Source organism: Polypterus senegalus, chromosome 11, assembly GCF_016835505.1.
Source record: "Polypterus senegalus isolate Bchr_013 chromosome 11, ASM1683550v1, whole genome shotgun sequence".
NCBI lineage: Eukaryota > Metazoa > Chordata > Cladistia > Polypteriformes > Polypteridae > Polypterus > Polypterus senegalus.
Window position 1 is genome coordinate 21,895,191 of NC_053164.1, and position 25,886 is coordinate 21,921,076.

Sequence of the window (25,886 nt, forward strand, 5' to 3'; positions counted from 1 at the left end):
GACAAAAACTAGAACAGTTCTATATAAGGCAATTAATCCATCCATTATCCATCCCGCTATATGCTAACTGCAGGGTCACGGGGGTCTGCTGGAGCCAATTCCAGCCAACACAGGATGCAAGGCAGGAAGCAGACCCTGGGCAGGGCGCCAGCCCACCACAGGGCACACACACATACACACACCAAGCACACACAAGAAACAGTTTAGTATCGCCAATACACCTAACCTGCATGTCTATGGACTGTGGGAGGAAACCGGAGTACCTGGAGGAAACCCACTCAGACACGGGGAGAACATGCAAACTCCACGCAGGGAGAACCCGGGTCTCCTAACTGCTACCCATGCATGCGCCACCGTGATGCCCTAAGGCACTGAATATATCATCATCAAGTCCTTCCGTGAGAACCCTAAATACAAAGAGGACAGTTTTATTTATGTTAGGTAGAATGCCCAGAAGGGACTGGGCAGTCTAATAGTCTGAACCCCTACAGATTTTATTTTTTTCTCCAGCCGTCTGGAGTTTTTTTTGCCCCCCTTGGCCATTGGACCTTACTCTTATTCGATGTTAATTAATGTTTATTTATTTTGCTTTTCTTATTGTGTCTTTTATTTTTCTATTCTTTTATTATGTAAAGCACTTTGAGCTACTGTTTGAATGAAAATGTGCTATATAAATAAATGTTTGTTGTTATATATAGCATAATTCAGTGTAGACTATGTATTGCCGTTTTCTTCGCATACATGTTTAAAAATATTAGATTGGCTTAAATGTTCATTTTAAATTGGTTTAGAACAACATTGCACACATGCATGGTACATTTTAAAATGAGTAATCACTTTTATTATGAACGTTTTACTAAACTCTAACGTGGTGCAAACATTGTAATTATATTGTATATTTCGTTTCATGAATATAAACAAAAAACTATTTTCAATTAACTCAGATCCTGATGATTTTAATTTTGTCGACATGTTAAATGGTTCCCACAGACCCGAACATAACGTAAATGTTAATAGTGTATTTCACAGAAATGATCCAACCCTCTGAACTTCACAATGATGCGTATTATTTGGTTTGATGTACTGTTTTTCCTTCTCATTTTTAATTTCTGAACGGGTTCTTTACCCGACGTTACTTTCAGGGCTTTGCCGAGACCCTGAAACCTTCCAAAAGTAATTTCACGAAGTCAGTCCTGAAACGACAGAGACGTCACTTCCGGGTCTGTAACTGCTGGTCTACAACTGCGGTGACGTATGATGCTGTGGCTCTGCATGTGGATATTATTGACACAAGCAGACAACACCATACTGCGGCGGATATCCTCGTTAAAGTTGTGGTTTTGTATGACTGCATTACAGGATCCGTTGGAACTCGAAGTGCCGAGTAAGTAGGTGGATTGGTCCCTGATTTTCTCATATTTTATTCTTATGGTTTAAAAAAAGCTCGCGATCTGAGGCTAGGGATCTGTACTGGCAATCGGAAGGTTGCCGGTTCGAATCCCGTAAATGCCAATAGGGACTCTGCTCTGTTTGGCCCTTGAGCAAGGCCCCCTGCAATTTCTGAGCGCTTTGCGTAGTGAGAAAAGCGCTATATAAATGCAAATAATTATTAATTGCGTCAGGCAAACATCTCTTCTTTATACATTTTTATCAAGTTTGGAGACGAAAATCTTGTTCGGCCCTCTTCCACCAATGAATGCGCGTTAGAGTGGGAGGGAAGCTGTGACGACCACGTTCAGATCCAAATGAGAAACGCTAAACTATAAAGCATGTAAAAATCCAGAAAGAATGGAAAGGGTCCACAAGCAACTTCTTCTGTGTAATATGCGTGTATTTCTCGTGTGCCTTGCGCTTCGCATGCAATATTAATATATAAGCAGTTATCTTATTTTTATTATCTCCATATCCCCATGTTTAAATGTTTCTAAGAAAGGGTTTCCGTCAGATACATTGATATAAATATAATAGTTGGGACGTCCGATCCACAGAGAAAGCTAAGGAAAACATTATTCATTGATGAGGTCGATAATTAACTGATTGGTTCACAATCGATCAAATTCCTTATCTTATGTTGTGTTTCCCGTGGACTAATGATAGATTTACAATATCATTATGGGCAGAGTTTAAGGGGTAGAGAGGAGGGGTCTGGCCCTTCGACCCTCAATGGATGAAGTATGTTACTAAAACAAGTCGCTCTGTAGAATTCTGGTTCTCTAATGGCACTTTTTATGGTTCATTACTGGGTTGTGTGGTTCCTCATTGAACTATTGCTTGACAAAGCACCATTTTCTTCTGGTAAGGGTTCTTTACATATGAAGTTACTGATTTGAGCTCTGAAAAACTTTCTAATATCTAGAAAAAAACTGAAATCTGTTTGGTCAGCTTTAGCGGGGCAGACTAAAAAAGCCAGACTGTGTTATTAAATGCACCAATAGTCTTCTTAAAATCATGAGCTGTTGGTATTTCATAAATGTATTGCCATCTGTTCATAGTTATTTACTCTACGGAGTCCGTTAATGGATCTAAATAAATAAAGGGTCTTTCTAGAACATTCATGTGGATGGGTCTTTTGTGAAGCAAACATGATCCCCCTATACTATCGCTCTGGAGACCCAGTCTGGCACTTCTATTTTTAATTGTGTAAAGCGCAGTTTTCCATTATTTTTTTAAAGCCATAGATGATGAAGAAACATTAATAATCAACGAATATGCTGCATGATGACGCAGTGTTAAGCGCTTGCTCCCTGCGGGTTTGCTCTCACAGTAAAGAGACGTGTGTGTGTGTGTGTGTTCCTGTCTGGGACTTAAAACTTTAAAACACAAACGATGATCCATCATCCAACCCGCTATATCCTATAACTACAGGGTCACGGGAGCCAATCCCAGCGCGCAAGGCAGGAAACAAACCCCGGGCACGCACGCAGGACAATTCTTTTTTAGAATCGCCAATGCACCTAACCTGCATGTCTTTGGACTGTGGGAGGAAACCGGAGTACTCGGAGGAAACCCATGCAGACACGGGGAGAACATGCAAACAACACGCAGGGAGGACCCGGGAAGTGTACCCACTGCGCAACCGTGCTGCCCCAAACGATGATCCGTCCTGACAAAAGCAACTGTCTCTTGGAAAATGTGTGTCTCTTTAATGAAGCAGTTAAATATAAATAAATATGAGAAAACGCCCCAACTTTCAACTAAGTTAATTAAGCCTTTAAACGCACCGAATTTTACGCTATGCGTGCATTTTCTGACTTGTTGAATAAGAACGTGCTTATTTTGTCTTAATTACAATACGGAGACAACTTAAAAAACAACGTTTTCTGTCATTATTTGACGGAAGTCCCTGCACTCTCTCATAAAAGTCACGTTTTCCATGTGTCATTGTATAGGAGAGGCGCACTTGATATCGTAAATTTACGATTTGAAATGCGATAAGATGTAAATATGCAGCAGTATTCTTGCGCCTCTGAGAAAGCATTTTTGAGTTATGGGTCGCCTGGCCCTCTCAAGTCTAAATGCCAAACTCCGCACAGCACCATTACATGCGTCATCGCATCAGACGAAGTATAAACTAAATGTCCGTGTCGCTTAAGTACGAGCAGCTGGTGAGCAGCCTGGCCGCCTCTGGAGAAAAGCTGTTGTTGACGTGCACTCCAAAAATAACGTTTTTTTTATTGCATTTTATGGTTCTTTACTGGATTGTGTGGTTTCTCGAAGAACTACTGCGTTTTAATCTGGTTAAGTTTCACTGCATGTGAAGTTGGTTCTTTGTGCTTCCAAAAAAATATGTAGGAAAAAAAACAGCATTGAAATCTAAACTGTATGGTACCTACAGAGTAAGATAACACGGACTTAGTTTGTGTCGTTGTAAGAGCAAGAGTCCTTTTGAGATCATCATCCATTGGTATTTCGCAAGTCTATTTACCTCTTTACATGGGTACTTTATGATGGAGCCTATTACAGATTTAAATAAATAAAAGTTTCTTTCTGGAACCTTCATGTGGATGGGTTGTCTGGGAACCAAAAAAGGTTCTTTTATTTCATCACTCCTAAGAACCATTATTTGTAGAAGGAAAGTACAAAAACAAGGCGTTCACTCTCGAAAATAAATGTGCCAGAGTGGTCCTCCAGAGCAGTACCATGAGGAACTATTTTTTGTCTTCCAAAAGACTCACCCAAATTAAGTTTACAGAGAGATCCTTTATTCATTTAGATCCATTTAGTAAATAACCACTAATAGAGGGTTACAGATTTGTGAAATACCAATGACTCATGATTTTCAAAGGACGGTTGCTGCATAAAAAAACACATCAGGCTAAGTTCAGGTTTTCTTAATCTCTTAGTGTCCTGCTAAATAGCCTTCTATACATTAAAGATTTTAGTTGTTTCCTACATATTAAGAAGTTTTTCAAAGCATAAAGCAAAGTAAAGCAACTTTATATGCAAATAGCCATTCTCAGAACCAAACGGTTTTTTGTCAAGCGATAGTTGTATGAGGAACCATACGACCCAGTAAAGAACCAATGCCACTGAAGAATCAGTGTTAAGAGTGATGTTACACATATACAATAAAATGAACAAAGGTACAACAACTGACATCCAGTGTAATCATAATGTGAGATTTGTGAGACTCTGACAACCCCAGTCCGATGCCGGTGTAACTGCAAGTTCACGAGCTCCCCACGTAACGTGTCTGTCACCCACCGGATAATGCTGGGAACATTTAAAACTGGGCGCTGTCCTGGCCGTGTGCTCACTTTCTGTCTCCTCGTTTGTGCAGGAAGGCTTTCTGTTCTTTTGCGCGGAGAAGGGAGCGAAAGCAGGATGACGTCATCGTTCCTGCTTGCGTGCTGCATGTTTTTCAGTGACCGCTCCCATTTGAATAAATGCTTTGAGAATGGCCCTGTCTTCACAACAATAAAGCTGATTTTATTTTGGGAACCTGGATTCACTTCCTTTAAAACGTCACTCTATTTAACGGTAAAAATACGGTAAATGGTGAAAGTAAAATATAAAGGTTATCCTAAGTATATCTTAAACAATACATTGCATTATTTTTAACAGCCAAGTTCTGTAAAATGTACATGTATGTATGTGTATATATATATATATATATATATATATATATATATATATATATATATATAGCAGCTTGAGCTCGATTGGCATTCGCCATAGAATACCAGAATTGGCAGATGCACCACTGGTGCCCTGTGCTTTTTACAGATGAGAGCAGGTTCACCCTGAGCACGAGACAGAAGTGAAAGGGTCTGGAGAAGCCATGGAGAACATTATGCTGCCTGTAACATCATTCAATACAATACAATACAGTTTATTTTTGTATAGCCCAAAATCACACAGGAAGTGCCGCAATGGGCTTTAACAGGCCCTGCCTTTTGACAGCCCCCCAGCCTTGACTCTCTGAGAAGACAAGGAAAAACTCCCAAAAAAACCTTTTAGGGAAAAATGGAAGAAACCTCGGGAAAGGCAGTTCAAACAGAGACCCCTTTCCAGGTAGGTTGGGCGTGCAGTGGGTGTCAAAAGTAGGGGGTCAATACAATACAATACACAGAACAGAACAATTCCTTAATACAGCATAAGAATAAAAATTTTAGAAGTACGGTTTAACAGTAGATGATATGACATAATTAGGTTTGGATATTTTTAGAGTCCTGGAGACCTCATCCATCTAGCTGCCTCCCCATTTGGCCATGCCACGGCTGAAACGTTGCTCCAATGAAAGGACCCCTCTTCCCATGATTCCTGTGATCCTCCATCAGGGATGACTTTACCATAGGCAGGCAAACAACTTGGCAAGTGGGCCGTGGTACCAATTGCCACATTTGAGTACCGAGAAAAGAAACAGAATAGGTGAGGGTTAGTATTCAAATATAATTATCATGTTACTTATGTTATAGTGTTAATGACTAACAACAGAGATGCAGTCTGTACAGTAAATCAGCAGCTCTAGTCAGGATATGCTAAACTGAAGTAGTGAGTCTTCAGCCGAGATTTAAAGGCTGAGACTGAAGGGGCATCTCTTATGGAAGCAGGAAGACCATTCCACAGTTTAGGGGCCCTGTAACTCATTCAGCATGAGCAGTTTGGTGGTGGGTTAATGATTGTCTGGGGAGGCATATTCATGGAGGGTCACACAGACCGCTACAGGCTTGACAAAGGCACCTTGGCTGCCATTAGGTATCAGGATGAAATCCTTGGACCCATTGTCAGACCCTATGCTGGTACAGTGGCTCCTGGTGCACGACAATTCCTGGCCTCATGTGGTGAGAGTATGCAGGCAGTTCCTGGAGGATGAAGGAATTGATACCATTGACTGGCCACCACACTTTCCTGACCTAAATCCAATAGAACACCTCTGGGACATTATGTTTTGGTCCATCCAATGCCACCAGGTTGCACCTCAGACTGTCCAGGAGCTCAGTGATGCCCTGGTCCAGATCTGGGAGGAGATCCCCCACAACACCATCTGTCATCTCATTAGAAGCATGCACCGATGTTGTCAGGCATGTATACAAGAACACAGGGGCCATACAAAGTGCTGCGTACAATTTGGAGTTGCTGCAATTAAATTTTGGCAAAATGGACTAGCCTGCCACATAATTTACTCTGATTTTTGGGGCGTCTTTGAATTCAGGGCTCTGTAAGTTGATCATTTTCATTTCCATCAAACGATGTGGCATCCTTTCGTTCCTAACACATTACCCAGTCTATATCAGTATAGATATCCAGGAGGATTTCTTTTTCCCATTGAGATCTGATGTGTTTTCAAAGTGTTCCTTTAATTTTTTCAAGCATTTTATATATATATATATATATATATATATATATATATATATATATATATATATATATATATATATACCTTCAAAATGAGGTACATACCGTTTACTGATACATTACGGTTCAGCGTAAAAACTCGTTAATTTTACAGCGAAGGAAAACAACGGTAAAATATAAAACGGTAAAGCACAAGTCTAGCATTTAAAACAAGTGCTCATACCGTTAGAGAGTCATATAAATAACATTTATTACCAAGAACAGTTAACTATATTCAATAAGACTCGTCAACGCGGGCGGCACAGTGGCGCCTCCGAGCCAATTGTATCCGGGAGTCGAGGTAATTCTGCTACCAAGCTTCTACCAAGAATTGAAAGCGCGGGCCAATCGTGGCCCATATCGGCTACCAAGAATTGGCCAATGACGGCTCACTCGGCTACCAAGAATTGACGAATCACGACTACCAAAACTCGGAAAGGACGGGCCAGCCTCTTGTCAGTTAAGGTATTCTGCAAAAGCTTGTTCCGAGTCGGCACACAGACGCTTTACGATTTGCGTTTCTTTTTAAACTGTCTAAAAATGTTACTCACGAGTGTCGGTTTGTGCAGATACAGTATATTTACATTCACCTACACATTTTTTGAATGTTTTTTTTAAACATTCTTGGTTAAGTTTATTACATTTACTAAATATTTGTGCAACACGTGTAAAGACAGATATAATAATCTATAAATATAATAAACATTGAATTGTATAATCAGTTTAATATTACAGAGTGAGCTTTAAAAATAATAATATGAAGTGCTCTAAAATGATAAAAATACAAATCATAGAGAAAATCAACTATGTGTACATATTTCCTGCAAAAGACCCTTGGGAAGTCTTTCTGGTATATAAAGAGCAATAATTGTTAATGAATTACTGCAGTAAAAATTATATATATACTGTATATATATGTACCTGTAAAAACAAGAGACTGGTATGCTTTTTTTTTAAATACTTAACACTAAAGTATGCTTATTTAGCAGACCTACATCTTTAATACTCAGATGATTCTAATCATGCTGTAGAATAGCATATATATATATTATATTATATATATTATACTTATATATATAATTAACTAAGTGGTGTGTATGCTTGTTTGCTAGAACAGATATAGTTATTTTGCACTAAGTATATAAACATTTCCCTTTGCAATATTTCCAAATATTTCTTTTTACCTACTTCAAGAGTGTCGGTTTGTGCAGATATACTGTATTTACATTCACATACACATTTTTTGAATGATTTTTTAAACATTCTTGGTTAAGTTTATTACATTTATTATATATTTGTGCAACACGTGTAAAGACAGATATAATAATCTATAAATATAACAAACATTGAATTGTATAATCAATTTAATTTTACAGAGTGAGCTTTAAAAAATAATATGAAGTGCTCTATAATTATAAAAATACAAATCATAGGAAGTGAAAGGTTTTTTTTCTTGACTTCATCTTTACCAATTTAAAACTTTTTTTTTTTTTAAATCAACAATATATACAAAAGACCCTAGGAAAGTCTTTCTGATTTATAAAGACCAATAATTGTTAATGAATTACTGCAGTAAAAATTGTATATATTTGTAACTGTATAAACAAGAGACTGGTATGCTTTTTTTTAATTCTTAACATTAATTTCACAAATCGTTCATATAAAGGCCAATATAGAATAATAATAATTATAGTTATGCTCTATATTAACATTGATGTTATAAATTATGCTTATAAAGTAGACATACACCTTTAATACTCAGACGATTCTAATCAAGCTGTAGAATAGCATATATATATATATATATATATATCTATACTAATAAAAGGCAAAGCCCTCACTCACTCTCTTACTCACTCACTCATTCACTCACTTACTGACTCACTCATCACTAATTCTCCAACTTCCCGTGTATGTAGAAGGCTGAAATTTGGCAGGCTCATTCCTCACAGCTTACTTACAAAAGTTGGGCAGGTTTCATTTCAAAACTCTACGTGTAACGGTCATAACTGGAACCTACTTTTTCGTCCATATACTATAATAGACTTCTGCTTGATGCCTGTGGGAGGCGGAGTTACGCCTCCCACGTAATTTAGTGCCTGCCCATATAAGGCCGTCCATCAGCGGCAATCCAATAGAAACACTGCCGCTAAATATTCACGGGTGAAGGACTGTGCTTATGCAGACAAAGATGAGATGGTCAGGGTGGTGTTTGGCACAAACTCAGCGAAACTGCAAGAAAAACTTTTAAGTGCCGGGTCTTAGCGAACATTAAATACAGCTGTGGACATCACACGACATGGCACCAGCACAGCTGTGAACCTTCGATGCATGTACACTGAGCGGCTCACATGAAATGACGCAATGCACAGACAAAAAGCAACAGTTCCAAAGAGTGCTGAACAAAAACCGAATTACACAATTGAGAAGGCAGCAAAAAAATATGAAGCGTGTGATACATACAAGGATATTCATAAGTGCAGCTACTGCGGAAACAAAGCACACGGTGGAAAAAGTCAATGTCCCGCTAAAGGAAGACAGTGTAAAAAAAAAAACCCGTGCCTGCAGTGTGTCACATCTCAGATAAAGAGGAAGACGAGCTGTTTATTGATACAGTAAGAAACGAATCGATGAATGAAACCTGTCATCTTTACAACGATTGACAAACATGGAAGGTAACTTGAACACAACACATCCTACAAATACGACCCTGATTGAAAGAAATAATGATAATCAAATCCTTGATGACAGCAACACTCATAACACAAAACAATTACTGTATATTGACAATCATGTTACGTTATTTTTAAAATGTTCCCTTTTCTTAGCACAAGTACAGCTGAGAAGCTTCAATGCATGTACTCCATAACGCGTTAAAAAAATAACGCATTTAATCACACTTTCAATTCCAAGCAGAGGGGAACTTTTGTCAATGCATGATTTCCTGGTACATCGATTACATTGATGCACACATCAGAGCTACAAAAATGTTAGAGTCGGAATAAAGCGCGTTCCTACGACTGATCATTTCGACTACCCGGTAAGCCTTGATAAAAGCATGGTTTTGTGCACACTGAAAAGCAAGCAAAATTAGATGCATTACAGAAAGCGGACTTTGTGGCTCTTACTGGGGATCATTGGACTTCCGTGACCGTTAGTAATTCTAATTACATCTAATTACAAAATGTTCAATGATCACACTGTTTTAGCCTAATGTACAAAATAATTTTGGCTGAGGTTACTCAGAGTTTAAAGGTGAAGCTGGTCAAATTACCTTTTATGTTTCTGCCTTATTTTTTTAAGAAGAAAAACTGCACTTTATGTTGAAATTTTTCTTATTATTATTTAAAGACAAATACCATTCTGAAAATGTACTTAAAATACCACTTTATTTTTAAGTCTGCCCAATTTTAGCCTGGGATGATATTTTTGTTTCTGTTTTGAATTGAAATGCAGTTTAAAAGCATTTTTTTTTCTGAAATTAAAAGAGCTTGAGTTTACAATATTCATGTCCATATCTATTATTTGATTCTGTCGCCCACTGAAACCCTTTTAAATTAAAAAAAAAAACATTTGCGATTTGGGGCAAATTTTCATTTGTGATTACATACAATTAATCAAGAATAATTATTACACAGCCTCTAATTAATTAAATAATTTTTTTTAATCGAGTACCACCTCTAATATATATATGTGTGTATATTTATTTATTGGGATTGGGAACCCAATGCCGCTTCACACGCCGACCGAGCTGCAGTCTATGGACGTATATATGTACGTACTGTAAGTAGGATTCAGTTAGCGTTGGGAACCCGCATACCAAATTTCTTGAAGATGGGCCCATAAGTAACAAAGACCGTTAGAAAGTTCAATATGGCGGCCGACAGTGGCATCATACCACCGAAATAAGTATGTACATCGGTTTCGGTTAGCGCAGGGAAGCCGCCTACCAAATTTCGTGAAGATGGAGCCATAAATAAGAAAGTTTAACATGGCGGATGTTGTCGAGCGTTACGTGTAGAATTTCGAAATGAAACCTGCTTAAGTTTTGTAAGTAAGCTGTAAGGAATGAGCCTGCCAAATTTCAGCCTTCTACCTATACGGGAAGTTGGAGAATTAGTGACGAGTGAGTCAGTCAGTCAGTCAGTGAGGGCTTTTCCCTTTATTAGTGTAGATTGCCTTGGATAAAAGTGTCAGCAAAATAAGTAAATGTAAGTTAATAAATTGTTTATTAATTTAAATGATTGTTTCAAGCCTAGGAATATGATATGCAGACTAGGGGATGTGGTAGAAATCAATATATTAAATAAAGAAAGAACCTTATTCTTTACCAGGACAAGTTTGATACAAACCTTTTTTGAGTCAATAATCAGGCAAGAGAAAAACTTGTCCATTGTGTCATTTATTACTCTTGTAGCACCAGGCTAAAGAGGGAGCATCCATCACAGCAGTCTGCTACAGCATAGTCAGAATGATCAACAAACAAAGGGTAAAGGTGCGTTTTACAAACAATTAAATTATACAATGTCAACCAATGCATACATTGTACTCTGGTTTGTTCAGTGGTTTACACATCAGATGTCTTAGACCAGGGGTTTGCAAACTCGGGGCCTGAGGACCCACTGTGGCTTAATTAAACAATTAGAACACCTGGAAAAGTAGAATGAAAATCAAGATGAAAATATTGTTAAAAAGAAAAAAAAATGCATTATTCCCATATAATGACTTAATACATTTTAATATATCTACTGTCAAGTGCAACGATTTTTTGCAACGATTTTATATGATGTTTTTATGTCAAGTTTTTTGTTACGCTTTAAATTGGGCTTATTTGAAAACCTACATATATATGTTTGGTATCATTCTTTTCAGAATTTATCAGACTTTAATGTGATGTTGTTAGATTTTCAGAGTCTGTTTTCGTTTTTACATTATAAACTAAAATATTAAGAACTCGCATCCCACGAGACGAGATTCTGTGCCAACAGATTTAACCACGCGTGGGGCCAGAAATAAAAGTAGATGACAAAGACAGCTGCTGTACAGGCTTTAAAATGTTTGAAGTGGTGTATGAGATGCAGATCACATGGCACGACAGCAGCAGCAAGCCAGCAGCTGATCGAGCAAAGAGGAGGTTAGAAAAAAAAAACTATTTGCTTCCCATTGTATCACGTTTAGGAGGAGCAACCGTGTGTCCTCGGGGTGCGTTCTGCCCCCCTCTTCATAATACGAGCAGCAGAGACGCGAAGTGGCTGGCATGTATCACTGGCCACAGGGGTTGGCAAGGGAAGCGAGCAGGGGGTAAGCCCCCTAGTATTATTATTTATATACAGTGGAACCTCAAGATACAAGTTTAATTCGTTCCAGCACTGAGCTTGTATAGCGAATTTCTCATATCTAGAACAAACTTCTCCATTGAAAATAATGGAAATCGAGTTAATCCGTTCCGCACCCTCAAAAATATCAACATAAAAATCAATTTTCCTAACAAATAACACTGATAAATAATATATACAAGTGAACCTCGGTTTGCAAGTAACTTGGTTTACGAGTGTTTTGCAAGACAAGCTAAATTTTTTAATTAATTTTGACTTGATAAAACGAGCGATGTCTTGCAATACAAGTAGTATGGATACACTTTGTCTGCTGAGCGTCATATGAGCATAACTGAGCTGATGGTTCTTCTCTCTCGTGCGCATCTCTCTCTCCTTATCTCTCTCGCTCGCGTCTCTCTCTCTCTCCTTATCTCTCCTCTTGCTCGCTCGCGCCTCTCTCTCTCTCTCTCTCTCCTCTTGAGGGCAATCGTCTCCTATTCTCCGTCTGCATGTCCGTGATATTTTTGGATACGCTTATACAGCGAACTGCTACAGCGAAACAATGAAATCACAAGCGCACAAACGCGTAGATCCTCATGCTACGGGCGAACAAGGAACACTGAGTGAGCTGACTGGCTGGCAGCGTCAGCTTGGGTGAATCCCTGAGTCGAGGCGGATCGGGAAACGCGTCACGCATAACCACAGCCTGGCTCGTGGCTCGTTACGAGCCAATGCTCGTATTTAGATCCAATTTTTCGCCATACTTTCCTCTTATCTTGAATTTCTCGTATACAGAGGTGATCGTATCTAGAGGTTCCACTGAATATATATATATATATATATATTTATATATATATATATATATATATATATATATATATAAATATAAATATATATATATATATATATATATATATATATATATATATATATATATATATATATATATATATTAATTTGCCAGCTGTAGTTTTAGAATTCTTATGTTGCTCCCAAAACACAGAATCTGGGAAATAAAGTTTTCACTAAATTAGCCCCGGAGTACAATTAGAGACAGAAGCTGGTTGGAACAAAAACCTGCAGCCACAGTGGGTCCCCAGGACCAAGTTTGAAAACCCTTGTCTTAGAAAATAAAAGTATATTTTTATTGTACTGTTGTTATTCCTATATCTTTAGGTTTAGCTATTATTCTTGAAATTTCTGTGTATGTTACAATTGCCCATTTGTTGTTCACAGGACATCTGCTGATCTGAGTACACTTTGTATGTGATATTATACTTATGTTTTGTGTACTTAACCTTTTCAGTAGTTCTTCTTCATGGCATTTCTTAAAAGAAATGCTTATGTATTTCACTGTGCACTGGAAAGCAAAATACTGTTGCCTCTAAATTATCCTTTCACAGTCTTCCCAACTAAGTCCTCAGGGCCCCCCAAACTGTCCTGGTCCCTCACACCTGTACCAGGCTAATCAGTACCAGTGTACTAACACTTGTGAGCCCCATGTGATTCTTGGGTGCATGATTTAATGGGTCCTATATGGGCCACCAGTATAAAACATATAGGGGGCACAAACAGGCTTACTACCTGGGAAGCATTTCTAAGCCACAGTCTTGCAAGGAGCTGGGCTACATGTCCCAAAAACAACAAATCTTAGCGATTAGCATGCAACTTTAAGATGTAACTCTTTTTCATGTGTTTTTTATACCCTTATTAAGGGGAAACTTTAAGCACTACTTTGTTTACCTCAACCCTAAACTCTTCAACAAAAAAAAGTCTTTAACTCAGATAGTTATAATACTTTTTCTTGATTCATCATTTAGTGAAATGAAACACATTTTTTAAAAATAATATAAAGTAAACGTGACATCATAATTTAATAACCAGATTTGACAAAGAGAATAAATAAGCATAAATAGCCATGCATTCTTTTTAAGATGAAGGCAAAAGAAATGACTGGCAGGTATGTCATAAAAGAAAAGCATCCTTTTCTAAAGATGAGCCTGTCCTTCTCATTGTTTTAGGTGACACCGCTGTGTCTTTGTTTATTAAGGAAAGCAGCAGCCTTTACAACAGTGAGAAAAGCACGAAAAGAAGTCTGCACATCACCACTTATTTTATTCTCTTTCAGACACACAAATGCCACATGGACAGCCTGGTATATATTTCATTTATACAGTCTGTTAATTTTTCGCCGTCGTTCAATGTTTTCACAGATTAACATTTTGAAGTACCACCATTTTGTTTAAATGTTAAACTGTTAGCTCCCGCCCCTCCTCCTAATATTGGGATTTTAACATATTTACAGAAACATTTTGTGTGGTTGTGGGTGTCTTTTAGTGTTTCTTGTAGACAAGTAAACACTGGCCCTTAAAATAACCTTTGGTTTCTTCCTGACCTGCTTATTTCCTTCCTCAGCCACTCCTCAATGCATCTGCTTCATCCCTGTACCCCCACATACATGCTGTCAACTCCACCACACACTGCTGTCCCAAGTCAGATGTAACCCATCTTCCATACTTTGCTCTGAGCCGACCCAAGGCTAGGGTCCAAATCCAAGACTCATCAGGAGCCATACACCTAGGTCAATGGACTTTAACAGCCCCTTAGACGTATTCAATGTGCTTTACAGTAATCCCTCCTCGATCGCGGTGGTTGCGTTCCAGAACCCCCCTCGATAGATGAAAATCAGCAAAATAGAAACCATATATTTGTATGGTTATTTTTATATATTTTAAGCCCTTATAAACTCTCCCACACTGTTTATAAATATTCCCCGCACAGTTATACAGCATAATCCCTTTGTATTCTCTTAGATATTAGGTAAGATTCATTGAAATTATGTATGTAAACACACTGTTTATATACAGTAAAACCTAAATATTATTTTAAAGATATCGAGTGTCTCCGATATCACATATGTTACAGCCATTACGATAGACTGGCCACCAGCAATAAATACGTACAATGCAAGAAAAATTGTATACAGTAAATGTGTGTACATTGATACTAAACGTACGTACATGTACTAAGTACTGTAAGTAGAAAATGAATTATGGTTACTCACCAACAATGACACGATGACTTATCCGATAACAATGAGTTTAATTTTACTGCACAACAAAGGAGAGCGTTACAGCCCTTCTAAAGGAGCCTCTTCAGGCGATTGTGTAGCACCACCGTTGTTCTTCTTCTTCAATCCAAATCCCTAAAGCAGATTCCATCCAGACTACTGCCTTATTACATCCACTTACAACTCATTTTAAACCCTGGTTAAAAGGACACTGCGGCTGTAGATCTTATATTCCTTTCCTACTTTTCAAATAAAAAGAGTCATAGCCTCATTGATGCCGTAATGGCGTCCTACAGCGGTGTAGCTTTTCCCTTCCTTCAACATATCCAAAACTTTTACCTTTTCGGCAATCGTTACCATCTTCCGTTGGCGCTTGGGCACGGCCCCTGAAGCAGTAGCAGGAGCAGATCGTTTTGGAGCCAAAATGAAGGACTTGACTATGCACAAAGATAAACACAAAAGAGCACAAAAGTTAACTCTTTACACAGCGAAACACATTGATGCTGAATGAGCGAGACGAGACTTCCTGGTTAACGCCGCAGAATCGAATTCGGTGCTCCGAGCTGAGCAATTCAGCACACAGGAACTTAACTGCGTGCTCTGATTGGTTAGATTCTCAGCCATCCGCCAATAGCATCCCTTCTATGAAATTAACTGGGCAAACCAACTGAGGAAGCACGTACAGGAAGTAAAAAGACCCATTGTCCGCAGAACCTGCGAAGCAGCGAAAAATCTGCGTTATATATTTAGATATGTTTACATATAAAATCCGCGATAGAGTGAAGCTGTGAAAGTCTAAGCGTGATATTGCAAGGGATTACTGTATACTTAAGAGATTTCTTTGTGCTCCACCACTCTGACTCTCAGTAGCTGCAGTTATGGATGGATTCTCCAGGTAGCTCCATCCCTTCAGGTTTGGACCATCTGAGGAGGAGTGTATCTCTCTCAGGTCAGGAGCAATGGTGCTAGAGTGTTATGTTGTAAAACACATTAAATTGAGGAGTAAAAAAAAAAAGTTAAGTGTTAATTGTACTAACTGTAGCATAGTCTTGCATGCCACGGGGTGGTGGGATTGTTGTTGTACTGTGCCTTTGCCTGCGGTCCTGTGTAGCATGCGCTGCTCAGCTACAGCATTAAAAAAACTTGTCTAATAATGTGAATGTCCCCCCTTCTGCCATCAAAACGGCTCTGACCTTTCGAAGCATGGACTCCACAAGACCTCTGAAGGTTTCCTGTGGTATCTGGTGCCAAGGCGTTCGCAGCAGATCTTTTTAATTCTGTAAGATATGAGGTGGGTTATCCATAGATCAGACTTGCTTTTCTATTACATTCCACAGATTCTCAGTAAGATTGATATCTGGGTAATTAGGAGGCCAAATTAACACCTTGAACATCTTTGTCACGTTCCCCAAAACATTTCTGAACACTTTCTGCAGTGTGGCAGGGCTCATTTTTGTGTTCAAAGAGGCCACTGACATCAGGGAATACCATTGCCATGAAAAGGTGTATGAAGTCTGCAACCATCTTTAGGCAGGTGGTACTTGTCAAAATGACATCCACATTAATACCAGGACATCACACTGCCCTCCGCCTGCTTGGCTTTTTCCCATAGTGCATTCTGCTACCATCCCTTCCCCAGGTGAACAATGCACATGCACTTCACTGTCCACATGATTTATTTATTTATTTATTTATTTTTTATTAATTTTATTACAATCCATACAAAGCAATCAATTTTTACAAAAAGAAAAATTGAGTTAAGAACAGATCAATCCCCACCCCTGAGAGAGAGAGCAAGCCAAATGGCGTAAAATTTAAGGCTTGTAAACGTACCTAAATTAATAAATTCTCTGTGCTTTATGAACTTATTTTAAAATATTACTGAATAGATCCTGCCATATTTTGAAAAAAAAGTCTGTACGGATCCTCTAACTGAGTATTTGATTTTTTCCAATTTCAAATAATATAACACATCGGTTTCCCACTGACTTAAAGAGGAGAGTTTGGGTTCTTCCAGTTTATCAGAATGAGTCTGCGTGCCAAAAGTGTAGTGAATGCAATCACAATTTGTTTGTCTTTCTCCACTTTAAGCCCTCTGGAAGAACCCCAAACACAGCTGTTAATGGGTTAGGAGGGATTGTGAGTCCAAGGCTGTCTGAAAGGTAATTAAAAATTTTTGTCCAGAATAATGTTAATTTGGTGCAGGCCCAGAACATGTGACCCAATGAGGCTGGGGCTTGGTTGCAACGTTCACAGGTTGGATCTCGCCCTGGAAACATTTTGGAGAGTTTTAGTCGAGACAGATGTGCTCGATATATAATTTTGAGTTGTATAATTGTATGCTTTGCGCATATGGAGCTCGAGTGAATTCTCTGCATGTCTACTTTCCACTCCTTTTCTGATATATTAATTGAGAGATCTTTTTCCCAGTGTCCTCTTGGATCTTTGAAAGGAAGGGATTGTAAAATGATTTTATATATTGTAGAGATGGAGTCTAATTCCTTGAAATTGAGCAATATTTTTTCCAGCATGGATGAGGGTGCAAGATGAGGAAAATCTGGAAGGTTCTGTTTAACAAAGTTCCTGATTTGAAGATAGTGAAAGAAATGTGTAGCTGGAATGTTAAATTTGGAATGTAATTGTTCATAGGAAGCAAAGATGCTGTCTATATAAAGATCTCTAAGCAAGTTAATTCCAAATTTTTTCCAGATATTAAAAACTGCATATGTTTGTGAAGGTTGAAAGAGGTGGTTCTCTTGCAGGGGTGCCACAGATAGAAGCTTCTCCGTCTTAAAATGCTTTCTACATTGGTTCCAGATTCTAAGTGAGTGGAGCACAATTGGGTTATTTGTGTATTGCCGATAGCGTGTGTTTATTGGAGCGCAGAGCAAGGAATACAAAGAAGTACTGCAGGATTTTACTTCTATTGCGGTCCATGCCTGTGTATGTTCTTCTATTTGTGTCCAGGTTCCTATCGCCTGTATATTTGCCGCCCAGTAATAAAACTGGAAGTTAGGTAGAGCCATGCCACCTTCTGCCTTTTGTCTTTGTAGGGTCGCTCTTTTGATGCGTGGATGTTTTGAATTCCAAATAAATTAGGTTATTGTTGAATCTAATTGCTTAAAGAATGATTTATTAATGTATATTGGGATGTTTTGAAATAAAAAAAGGAGCTTAGGAAGAATATTCATCTTAACAGTGTTAATTCTTCCAGCTAGAGTGAGATGAAGAGTTGACCATCTATGCAAGTATTGTTTAATTTTTTCCATGTAGACGGCGAAATTTTGCTGATATAGAGCTTAATGTTTACTTGTGATGTTTATCCCTAGGTATTTAAACTGTTCTGCAATCATAAAAGGTAGGGTAGAAAGAGTACACTTTTATTAAGATTAATTCTGAGACCAGAGATCTTTTGAAATTCTGTGAGTGCTGCTAAGACTGTAGGCACAGAATTTTCTGGGTCCAAAATATACAGTACCATGTCATCTGCATATACAGTAATCCCTCGCTATATCGCGCTTCGACTTTCGCGGCTTCACTCTATCTCGGATTTTAAATGTAAGCACATCTAAAGATATATCACAGATTTTTCGCTGGTTCGCCGCTTTCTGCGTACAATGGGTCTTTTAATTGAGGTTACATGCTTCCTCAGTTTGATTGCCCAGTTGATTTCATACAAGGGATGCTATTGGCGGTTGGCTTAGAAGCTACCCAATCAGAGCATGTATTACATATTAACTAAAACTCCTCAATGCCATAAGATATGCTTCCCGCGCGGTGCTTGTTTGCTTCTCTCTATCTTTCTCACTCTCTCTGCCTGACGGAGGGGGTGTGAGCAGAGGGGCTGTTTGCACAGAGGACACGGGCGCTCCTCTACAAAATGCCGCTTTATCGCGGTGCTTCTGTATACTTAAAAGTACGTATTGATTTTTTGATTGTTTGCTTTTCTTGGCGAGCGCTCTCTCTGACATTCTCTGCTCCTGACGGCGCTCCTTTATGATGGCGCTCCTTTGAATTGCTTTCTTTTAATTGTGAGAAAGAACTGTCATCTCTGTCTTGTAATGGAGCACAGTTTAAACGTTTGACTAAAGGGTGTTATTTCATGTCTAGTGGGCTCTAATAATGTTAACAGGGTGGAAGAGTTTATAAGGGCTTAAAATATATAAAAATAACCATACAAACATATGGTTTCTACTTCGCGGATTTTCACCTATCGGGGGGGTCTGGAACGCAACCCCCGCGATCGAGGAGGGATTACTGTAATGAGATTTTCCCTTCCAGTCCTTCTCTGCTAATCCCCTTTATCTGATCAGTATTTCGACAATGTATTGCCAGTGGTTCAATGGCAATCGCAAACAGCAGCGGTGACAAGGGCATCCTTGTCTAGTGCCACGTTCTAGTTTAAAGTAGTCTGAGCAAATGTTATTGATGCAAACTGAAGCTTCTGGGTTAGTATACAGTAATTTAATCCATGCACAAATGTTCGGGCCAAACCCAAACTTCTCCAAAATAGTAAAAGGTATTTCCATTCAATCATGTCGAATGCTTTTTCTGCATCCAATGATAATAATATTTCTGGGGTGTTTGATTTAGTTGGTGAGTATATTACATTAAACAGGCGTCGAAGATTTGAAGATAAGTGTCGGCCCCTAATAAATCCAGTTTGGTCTTGTGATATTACAGAGGGAGCACTTTCTCCATCCTTCTAGCTATGATTTTAGAGAGTATTTTAACGTCGTTATTCAGAAGTGAAATTGGTCTGTATGATGCACATTGTAATAAGTCCTTATTTTGTTTTGGAAAGACAGTGATTAGTGCTTGGCGAAAGGTTTGTGGAAGAGATTGGTTATCTCTGGCTTCTGTAAATGTTGCTAATAGGAGGGGAGCTAGCTGAGCGGAGAATTTCTTGTAAAACTCTGCAGGGTAGCCATCAGGGCCTGCTGCTTTTCCACCTTGGAGTGACTTTATAGCATCTAGTAATTCTGATAATGACAGAGGTTTATCAAGTTCCTCCACACTAAAAGCGTCTATTTGTGGTATCTGTAATGTATCCAGAAATGCATTAGATTGTATATTGTCTTCTTTAAACTCAGTAGTATATAGGGATTTATAGTAGTCTCTGAAAGTGTGCATTATATTTTTGTGTTCGATGATTTTATCTCCTTCGTGTTAGTGATTACGAGATTGCGCTTGCACTTCTTGCTTGTGAATTTGTTGAGCTAAAAGCTTATTAGCTTTCTCTCCATGTTCATAGTAATGATGTCTGGATTTGTAAATTAGTTGTTCAGTTTCTTTAGTTGTCAAGAGGTTTAATTCTGAATGTAGAGCCTGCCTCCTCTTATGTAGAGTCTCGCTTGGTAGTCTGGCATGTTCTTCATCTATTTTAGTAATTTTGCTTTTTATCTCTGCTACTTTCTTCGCTTCGGATTTATTTCTGTGGGAAAGATATGAGATAATCTGTCCTCTTAAGAAGGCCTTAAGAGTTTCCCAGAGTATTCCTGCAGAGATCTCGGGGATGTATTTGTCTCTAGAAAGAATTTGATTTGTTTGGATATAAATTCAGTACAATTCTCGTCAGCTAATAGAAGCGGTTGAGCGCCATCTGGGGTGAGTGTATGGGGCTTAGTAATTTCAGCTCCAAGATCATAGGTGCATGGTCTGAAATAACAATAGCATCGTATTTACAAGATTTAATCTTAGGCAAGAAGTTATTGTCTATAAAGAAGTAATCAATCCTTGAGTAGCAATGATGTACTGGTGAGTAGAAAGAATATGTTCTTGAATTTGGGTTTAAAAACCTCCAGGGATCTGATAAGTTGTGATCAGTTATAAACTTTGTAATTATCTTTGCAGTGTTAGATGCGTTCCCCTGTGGAGGAAGTCCTATCTAAAAGTGGATTTAAACACAATTAAAGTCCCCAGCCATTATAACTTTATGAGTGTTCAGATTGGGAATGGATGCAAATAAATTTTGTATAAATTCCTTATCATCAACATTAGGTGCATAAACATTTATCAAAATCATTTTACAGTTAGATAAGTCTCCCATGACCATCACATATCTCCCTTCAGGATCCAATACTACATCTGATGCTACAAATGGTACTGTTCTATGTATGAGAATTCCCACCCCTCTAGTTTTCTTTGTAAAACTAGAATGGAACATTTGGCCAGTCCAGTCTTTTTGCAGCCGGAACTGATCCTTGCTTAGTAAGTGGGTTTCCTGTAAAAATACTATTTTAGCATTTAGACCTGTTAGGTGAGAAAGTACTTTCTTTCTCTTTAATTCGTGATTCAGGCCTTTAACATTCCAGCTTACGAAGTTAACTGTCCCATCATGGAGACACTGATTCTGAGTTTTTGATGTCATTTTATAGTCTTAACTGGAAGTGAGGTAGTTTAGGTCTTAATTTCCTATTTCCCCAAGAGTTGTTGCCATGCAGCTTATTATTACGTTGATAGTTATAATTATAAAGATTGAGAGGATAGATTAGGTATAGATCAAGCCTGCTCTCTTTCTCTCCCCCCCTTAACCCCCACCCTCCCTTTTTGCCTCCCCAAGTGAGGCTAAAACCCACTTCACGCAGTCCCAGTCCTCTGACATACCCAGAGACAGAGCACGTCCAAAGCACAACAAGTCCCCATGCAGTGGCGCTTTAGGGTTAAAAGATAGAGATATCTGTTACCAATATAGTCTTTAAAAAAAAAAAAAAAAGAATTTTGCACTTAAAATATATATATAGTCTTCAGTAATTTTAGTGCATTAAGATGATACGCCCAGATAATAAACCCAGGTGATGGTGTTAAAGATGTGTCCAAAATAAGCATAACAAGTCTTAATGCAGTAATAGCAATAACAGTAAACCAAGGGTATGATATTGAACAGTCTCGTTTAGGGTAGAGATGAAGTAATTAGAAAAGAAAAAAAAAGAAAAAGAAAAAGTAATGTCCACATGATTTAAAAGAAAACATGATTCATCAGACTAGGTCACCACCTTCACTGCTCCATGGTCCAGTTCTGATACACACATGCCCATTGTGGACACTTTCGACGGTGGACAGGGGTCAGCATGAACACTCTGACCAGTCTGTAGGTACACTTAATCCCAAACACAGCAACCTACAAAGCACTGTGTGTTCTGACACCATTCTGTCATGGCTAGCATTAGGTTTTTCAACAATCTGTGCTATAGTAGCTGTTCTATGGGATGAGACAAGACAGACAATCCTTCACTCCTCAAGTGTATCAATGATCCTTGGGTGCTCTGTTGACCTTCTTAGGATCACTTTTGGCAGGTGCTGACCACTGCATCCTGGGTACAACTAACAAGACCTTCCATTTTGGAGATGTTCTGACCTAGTTGTCTAGCGATCACAATTTAGCACTTGTCAACTTTGCTCAGATCTTAACACTTGCCCATTTTTCCTGATTGCAACACTTCACCTTTAAGAGCTGACAGTTCACTTGCTGCCTAATATATTCCACTCTTGGTGGGTGCAAAGAGATGATCAATGTTATTCACTTCACCTGTCAGTGGTTTTATTATTGTGGCTAATATGTGCAGTGTGCATGGTGGTAGGCCAGTGGCCTGTAATGCAAGGAGAGCCATTATCCTGTGAGTCAGATGCTGAATTTGTCACTTGAGCTGATGAAGGTCTACTCTGTGATGACAGGGAGAGGTGTTTAAGGCTGGGTGGTCAACCTAAATTTCCACCCTGAGATAAAAATGTGTATTTATTTTAGAATAAGCATTTATATTGGGTTGGGGTGGGGGTGTTAGACTCCTTTCTCACTTTATTACTCTCAATAGTTTTATGCTGGCTGTTGGCCTTCCTGTCTTTCTCATGGGTGGGGAGTGATTTCAATTTTGTTTTGTTTGACTTGATTGTATGGAATGTTATATGCTTTTAATAAATTCACTAAAAGAACAAAAAGAAAAAATGTGGACTACATTTGAATTTAAAGCTACCAGAGTGAAGAGAACCCAATTACACAGGGGCAACTATCCATTCAACCCTCCTTTACCTGCTTATCCAGTTTGTAATTGCACAAAGTCTGTGTTTATCCTGGCAGCTTTTGGCTTATGACAGCAACTAAACCCAGATGAGATGGTAGTCCATCGTATTGAAAACTTCATGCAAGTACCTGCACTCACTTGTAGGGAGCCATTAATGTACTTGTCTGCAATGTGTAACAGGATAAGCGGTATAACCACCTAGATGAAGACAATGTGGAAAACCCATCATGGATGGTAACCAGGCTGGGATGTGAACCCCTTGACCGTAGAGTCATGAGGCAACACTTAGGACTGCATCATCAACAAAAAACAAATATTTTTAAATAGATTAAACAGGCAAAATGAAGAAATATACAAATTAATTGCATTATAGCCTGAACAAGGCTTTCAGGTTCAAGTAATTAATGACCGATCAGTCAATTGAAAAATAATATGCCAAAAATCTCCAGTTTTCTCTTTAACAGTGTCAGAATGTTATTCACCAGCAGATGGTGCTCTTGTGAAACTATCAACGGCAGCAGTAATGATAACGGTCAGTGGGAGCAGCAGCACTTCCCAGCAGTCAGACATGAAAGGTGGAGACCTGACCAAGATAAATCTTAATTCCATTCTATTGAAGGGTTTACTCAACGTTTTAAACAGCATATTTTGAATAAAATAATTGTTGCTTAAGTACTGTATTAAGTATTGTTGCTTACTTAAGTAAGTCCTAACTTACTTCTTTTTGTTTTTTTTTTCCCTAAAGCTGACTTTCAAATCTTAAAATGGAGGAGACATATGATTTATCATCCATTCTCAATGAGACCTTTACTGACTGGAATTCAACTTACTGGATTTCAACTTACTGGTTTGGAGACAGTCATAAGGAGCTGCACGCCCACCATGTCATTTATGTGCTTTTATACGCTCTAATTATTACGTTGGGTATTCCAGGCAATATTGTAGTCATTTTGCTTACAGGATTTAAAATGAAGCGCTCTGTCAGTTCAGTTTGGTTCCTAAATCTGGCTTGTGCTGATCTCCTTTGTTGCCTCAGCATCCCTTTTCAGATCTATACAATTATTCATGACCAGCATTGGCCCTTTGGATTATACCTGTGCAAGGCAGTGTTTGGCTTCATCTTCGTTAACATGTTCTGCAGTGTTTTATTGCTTGTTGTCATCAGCTTGGACTGCTTCCTCCTAGTGGCCAAACCGGTATGGTGTCAGAACCACCGGAACACCCTTCGTGCCTTCCTGCTCTGCTTGCTGGTGTGGGTGCTTTCCGTACTCCTTGCTCTTCCATTATTTATTCACTTTAAAGAATATGAACATCCTCATAGTGACATCATCTCCTGTGTGTCTGACTTTGGTGAAAACAAAGTGACATACTTAGTAATAATAATCTATCAGTCCCTAATGGGTTACCTTTTCCCATTTGGCACCATCATTATTTTCCATTTCTTCATATTCCTGAGAGTGAGTAATAAAGTCCAAGTATTCGGTAACAGGTCAAGCAAAACGGTGCTGGTGGGCTGTGCAGTGATTGCCTCCTTTTTTATTTGCTGGCTGCCGTATCACATAGTGAACTTTCTGATAGCCTTCATCGATTTCTCCTACCCTTGGCAATCCATCCTACCGAACATTGATTTGTTTGTGGTCACTCTGGCCTACTTCAACAGCTGTATCAAGCCCTTTCTATATGTGTGCATGGGCCAGGCCTTCAAGGAGCCCAGGTACAAGCCCCTGGAGAGTGTTATGGAAAACTTCATGACTGATGAAGTGCCTTCTCAGTCTGTGGTAACCTTCACCACCAATTCCTCCTCAATATGTGATCAATCAGCTCATATCTGATGAAGAGGAAAAAAACAGAGTGACAGAGGCATGAGCTGTCATTTATACAGAAGGATGAAGTGCACCATCAGCCAATGCCTGTTTCTTTCATGTATATAGTGCCTTAACAATGTTTGTCACAACTGTGAAAGAGACATTGAGTGCTGCCATGAGACAGATTGGGGCCAACAAGATGAGGGATGTTTTTCCCCAAACAGAATGAAGGCCTCATTGCTTTCGTTTTCTCCAAACATTCGTTCTGAAGTCATGCCAGACAAATACATGTACAGTGATCCCCTGCCTATCGCGGAAGTTACGTTCCAGACCCATCAGCAATAGGCCAAAATCTGCGATATAGAAAGACCATATAAACAAACATCTCTTTTTACAGTTTAAGCCTTAAAATACCTCTCCCACACACTTTAAACACACTTTGTAAACACATATGATATGTGGATGTCTGGCTAAGGATATGAGTAACATCTCTTTATTATGAAAAAAATCTTGCCAGGGAGACGAGGCTTGATCTTCTCAGAAGACAATTTGACATCCCACGAGAGACATTTTAACGTTACGCAAGACAAGGCAGTGAGACAGAAGGACAGCTGCTGTACAGGCTTTTAAATGATCGACCCGCAGAGCGACAAGCAGAACAGGCAAGCAATCGATCATCTCGGAGAGACACTTTGACGACACGCAAGACTAGACATTACAACCTTAGGAAGCAAAACCCGTGAGACGGTGACTATTGCACGTCACGCCCTACTTAGAAACAATTTTAAACAAGTTCACTGACATCTTACCTAGCAGTTGTTGGAACGCTCTCGGCTGACAA

At 38.8% G+C, this 25,886-nt stretch overlaps 1 protein-coding gene across 1 annotated transcript; it reads left to right on the forward strand.

Moving 5' to 3' along the window:
• The first annotated feature begins 1,275 nt into the window (after positions 1-1,275).
• LOC120538732 (C5a anaphylatoxin chemotactic receptor 1-like) lies at positions 1,276-25,236 on the forward strand. The gene is made up of 2 exons (XM_039768152.1): positions 1,276-1,384; positions 23,986-25,236. Exon 2 carries the CDS (start codon positions 24,005-24,007, stop codon positions 25,070-25,072), a length of 1,068 nt encoding a protein of 355 aa, XP_039624086.1. The 5' UTR covers positions 1,276-1,384; positions 23,986-24,004; the 3' UTR covers positions 25,073-25,236.
• The last annotated feature ends 650 nt before the right edge of the window (positions 25,237-25,886 follow it).

Bases quoted from the DNA above. Each gene is read 5' to 3' on its own strand.
- LOC120538732 (XM_039768152.1), top strand. From the start codon at position 24,005: ATGGAGGAGACATATGATTTATCATCCATTCTCAATGAGACCTTTACT.